Source organism: Centruroides vittatus, unplaced genomic scaffold (genome assembly GCF_030686945.1).
Source record: "Centruroides vittatus isolate TY-2023 unplaced genomic scaffold, ASM3068694v2 contig_359, whole genome shotgun sequence".
Classification (NCBI taxonomy): domain Eukaryota; kingdom Metazoa; phylum Arthropoda; class Arachnida; order Scorpiones; family Buthidae; genus Centruroides; species Centruroides vittatus.
This window is the reverse complement of record NW_027122182.1, coordinates 237919-243213: the sequence shown is the minus strand read 5'-3', so window position 1 is coordinate 243213 and position 5295 is coordinate 237919. Positions and strand designations below refer to the sequence as shown.

Below are 5295 nucleotides of genomic sequence, written 5' to 3'. Positions count from 1 at the left end.
GTCTCGAAACGTTTTGCTTCTTTGTTAACATAAATTAAAGCATTTCTCCTTGAAAAGAATGTTTATTATCCAGAACTAACGGACGATCAGTGGACCAAAAATTTTATTTCTGGTAGACGTTACGTCTCATCTACAATAAATTAGCTCTTTAATCGTAAACTACAGGGGAAAAGAAACACAATTTTTCGATGTTAGAAGAAGTTATTTCGACAACAAATTATTCCTATTTGCTCAAGGTTTTAAAAGAAAAACTTTGATTCACTTACCAAGCCTGTTGAAACATCGTTAAAAAATAATTCTGATATTGACATTTTCTAATTCAAAACAACAATTTTAAATATGAGGGAAGTTCTTCTCAAAAGGTTTCAGGAATTCGGGACGTTAGCCTTTGTTAAAAAATACCCCTTAATGCTACTGTACCCAAATTAAATTTTTCTCCTTTTAATATTGACATTGGCGATTTTGAAATGCAATTACTGGATTTAAAAAAACAAAGAATTATGTGCTCTAAATTTGAACGTCTTTGCGCTGATATGGAAATATTGGAGAAAAACAAATGTGAACTTAGTTCACAAACAAGTGGTCTGCTTTGAAGGACCTGGAGAAGGAAGACATGATGATTTTTAACACCTGGAATAGTATTCCTGACTCATGTGGTCAGTTGAAAAAAACTAACGGTTGCTATTTTTTTCCTTTTTCGATTCTACATATTCATGCGAACAATCTTTTTCAAGCAAGAACCTTATCAAGAAAAAATTGAGAAGTCGTGTTATTAATGAGAATCTTGGATCGCGCCTAAAATTAAAAACAACAAATACAAACCTGACTTATCCTGACTGAAAAGTTTGACAATGACGTTCCAAACGCCATTGTCAAACTTCTAGGCTTACAGGAAGGCGGCGCTGAACGTCCGACGTACGCGTTTTCGCGTTGAAAACTTCGCTAATCATGACCCATCTTGAGATATTAAACGAAATAAACACCTACACACAAACATTCACTGAACTTTTTGGACTTTTTTCAGATGGTCCAGAAGGTCTCGAAACATCGAAATTTTCATAAACTCATAGTGCCAAATTTGACTTGATTCCAATACATGATTAATAGTAATAGACAACAAGACGTTTGAGTGCAGATGGAAGATAAAACTTGAACAATTACTCTATTCATCGGTGTACAGTACATTGTATTGAATAATAATTAACCTAATTACAGTAATTTAAAATGGTAGAATACATTTTTACTTTAGATAGTTTACGTAATGATTTATAAAGACTATGGTTACTTTGTAATTCATTGTATTGAAATTACAATATTATGCTACTGTATTCAGTAATTAATGTGTAAATAGATGGGTAAACTCGCCGAAATAGCCTTATTCGAATGATATTACTAAGTTTCCTTTTGCTCCTTTTGAGTAAATTATATCGTGATGAGCATCACCGACATTTTGTAAAGGATAAACGCGGTGTACAATTGGTTTCAACCATCCTTCTCTAAAACCCAAACAGGTTTTCGATGCGCCTTCCAACCATTCTTCCTGTAAAATAACTTTTATATTATTCGAATTCATAACAAATCAAATTGACTTTTGAAAATTATTTACATCGGTTGTGGTAAGCAACGAGACACCAGTAATTGTAGTTTCAGAAGTCATCATCAATCTGGGATTAATTGTTACATTTCCTCTGCAACCGATGATCTGTAATGAATATATGTATATACAAAGATAATGAGATATTGTGAATAAATATATTTTTATCTGATAAGTTTTTTTTAATCATTTTTCTTATCGGACAGGATGGCCGAGCAGTTGGTTACTGATGGGCTCATAAAAAATGATTAAGTATAAAATTTTTACCATGACTCTTCCACGAGGAGCTAAAATTTCCAAATCTTTTCCTAAATTAACATTCGATAACATTTCTAAGATAACGTCTATTCCGGTATTTCCAGTTCTTTGCTGTAATGTAATAATAAAAATTAAAATAATCGGTAAGTTAAAGATAAAAAATAATTTCATTTCGCTGAAGTTACCTTTATTGCGTCCATATAATTTTTATCTTTATGAGAAAAAACGTAATCGGCGCCACTTTCTCGAACTAATTTCATCCCTTCCGAAGTTCCTGCAGTACCGATAGTAGTCATGCCATAATGTTTACACAACTGTATAGCTGCTAAACCCACTGAACCACTTGCACCATGAACAAGAACAGTTTCTCCTTTCTTAGCATTTGCTCTAATTTAATTTGAAAATATTTGAAATAAATGAAATAATATCGAAAATGAGTTTTAATTGCTAAACGAATAAATATACTTAAAAAGTAACGCTCTGTAAGCTGTGAAATAAGCGATTCCAGCTGAAGCACCCTGTTGATAAGTAAGATTTCCAAGTGGAAAAGTTTCTTTTTCTTCCACTGCTACGTAATCAGCGTAAGTACCTTGAGTATTTTGTGAGTATAGTTTACAAACAAATACTTTATCTCCAACCTACTCGATTAATATACGACTCTGAAATTAAATATTTATGTAATTTTTCGAATGAGAATTGTTTACCTTTAAATTTTTCACATTTTTTCCTACTACTTCAATTATTCCAGCGGCATCTTTACCAAGAATATGTGGAAAATCAAGATCATCCATTGCACCTTCACGAAGATACGTATCTACTGGATTTATACCTGCATATTTAACTTTCACTAAAACCTGAAAAAATACATTCAAGATATTAAAAAATTCTTGCGAATTTATCCAAAATACACAAATTATAGTTAAGTAAATTAAAACAGAAGCATTTGTAGAAATTAAGAACTTTAGGAATTAGGCATGTACAGTGATTCGTAAATCCAATCAACTCGTTCAAAGTAAATTTGTTAAAACTTATTTGGATAAAAATTGAAAAAAATGATGAGGGGTGCTCCAATTACCACTGCTGCTGGCGTCAATTTCTTCTTACCTTACAAAGTTTGTATATCTACTGATATATAAAAAGTACTAAATCATATTTATATGAGTAATTATAAGTTAATCCTATTGTTGCAGATACTCTCCGGAATCGAGCCAAACTCAGGACCTCTACAGCAATCTCCAGTATACATTTATAATAGATACATTTTGAGCCACAACAACGCGTGGCCGGGTCAGCTAGTAACAACGTAAAATCATCGGAATTGGAAATGAATCTAATAACTGAATATACAGAAGTTAGAGGGACAGAACCCAATAATTATATATTAACCTTGTTGATAAGTACCTGGATAAGAAGCTAATTATAATCATATTAGTATATATTTCGCCGGAAAAGATAAATTTATTAAGCGAAATATTCAAAACTCTGGAAAGCTTGAAAAATATTACTCCATACGTACTAATAATAAAAGATTTCCACTTCCAAATTGCTCAAACAATGGATTTAGAATATAAAGGCCCAAATATGTTATTACAGAAGACCGGAGAATCAAAAGATATAAAACACAATAAGCTGGGGCTTCAACTGCTAAAATATACACATCAATTGCAACTAATCATTTTAAATGGAAGATTTAATTCATTCTATAACACATTAAATTATCCAGAATCTTGGAATATAGTTAAACTGTTTGTGTTTTATAAAAAAGCAGACAAGAAAGACTCAGGAAACTACCAACAATAAGAAAATGCCTAACTATAATACTGAAATAAACAGATACTAATTGTTTCCGTTTTTCTTAAAGAGGATAATAATGAATTTCCTGAACATTTCATACCTACAGTGGCCGATTAGATAAAAACCACCAAACTCTGGTAGTTGCCACTTGGAGTTTTCCGGGTTTTCTGGGTTTTCTTGACGTTTGTAACATCTAAACAGGGCCAATTTCCCATAGAAAGTCCTGGGAGGCAAATCTCCCACGTGTTACATTACTTTATTCCATCACACTACTCCGTTATTTAACATTTCATTAAAACTTAGGCTATAGTTCTGCACGACACCAGAAAACATATGTACTATATGGAAAATGGAAATTTCGTATGTGTCTTGTAATGCACCTACCAATTGTCAGTGGAACATCTAAGGTGCTCAGTTTTTCATTGGGATACAGAGCATCAAAATTTGAAGCTTTTCTGATCAGTTACACTAATCAGAAAAGCTTAAAATTTGGTGTGTTGACTCCTATACATAGAATACTGATGCTATTGAATTTTGGAAAATATAGGTTAAGAGAATGGGAAATATGACAAAGATAGAGATCATATCGCGAACAGGACAGGTTTACTTTTACGAGATGTTAGCTTGATTAAAACAATGATTTTAATTTCAAAGATCTTTTCAGAAAGTCAATTGTTTTGTCTGTTTTTGAGTCCTTACGTCCTGTGGACATAAATATGACCTTTTTCCTACACGCATGGGGATTTGGACAGGCCCACAAAAGGGCAGCTGAGTAATAAGGACAGGACTCTACTTATCCGGCTTTACTGGCCATGAAAAATTTCTAGAGAATTGTTAATCCGAAATTTGAGCCCGAGTTTCCAGAGAGATAAACCTAACTGCCTCGGCTGTCTGACCGTTATACAAAGTATTCAAGAAAAATAAATTAAATTAAAAATTAACATTAAAATTTCTCACTTGATTGTCAGTTATAGTTGGAATTCGTACGTCATTGCGAATTTGAAAAACTTCTGGTCCTCCATATGTTTCTATTATCGCGGCGCGCATGTACTTTACCATTTTTGTAAATCTACAAAAATATTATTCTCATATTAAAAAAATAATAATAAAATGCAAGTTTAACTTATTTTTAATTAAATACTAAAGTATATACTCGCAAATATTTCTCAGTTAACTTATAAATTAAAGGCAACTTACAGTGTGGGAGAAGCCTAGATTTACTAAAGTAAACGGATCAAAGTTTAATTCAGAATAAGAATTCGGTTCGACTGATAAGATTATTTAATCATTTTTCTTATTTTTTACTCCGCCCTTTAGGTACTAAAAGGATTGGATTAGATTGGTGGCATAAAACAACGCAAAATATCGGCGATCTGCCAATTAATGAAAACATTTCTATAAGAAACCGGTCACTATGCAATTCATCATGAGGACCTCGTCAGTCCTCATGATGAATTGCAGGTTGCATATGTGAATACATTTAGTATATACGCGTCAATTATGTACAAACTGTACTTGGATAAATCGTTTATTGAAAAAAGATAAGAAAATATATTTTTATAACTATAAAGTTTATTTTTGCTAACACGAAATGTTATTATTTAATATCTTATCAGGCAGACAAAAGGGCGCCAGCTTTCCATCCTTGA

The 5295-nt window shown here is 32.2% G+C and overlaps 1 protein-coding gene across 1 annotated transcript; it reads right to left on the bottom strand.

Annotated features, from left to right (window-relative positions):
- Positions 1–1347: 1347 nt before the first annotated feature.
- On the bottom strand, positions 1348–4993 carry LOC136974972 (quinone oxidoreductase-like). The gene is made up of 8 exons (XM_067269966.1): positions 4844–4993; positions 4604–4715; positions 2557–2706; positions 2318–2490; positions 2038–2239; positions 1862–1963; positions 1607–1702; positions 1348–1540 (listed from the first exon to the last, which is right to left on the bottom strand). The coding sequence occupies exons 2-8, from the start codon at positions 4703–4705 to the stop codon at positions 1376–1378; spliced, it is 990 nt and encodes a 329-aa protein (XP_067126067.1). The 5' UTR covers positions 4706–4715; positions 4844–4993; the 3' UTR covers positions 1348–1375.
- Positions 4994–5295: the final 302 nt, after the last annotated feature.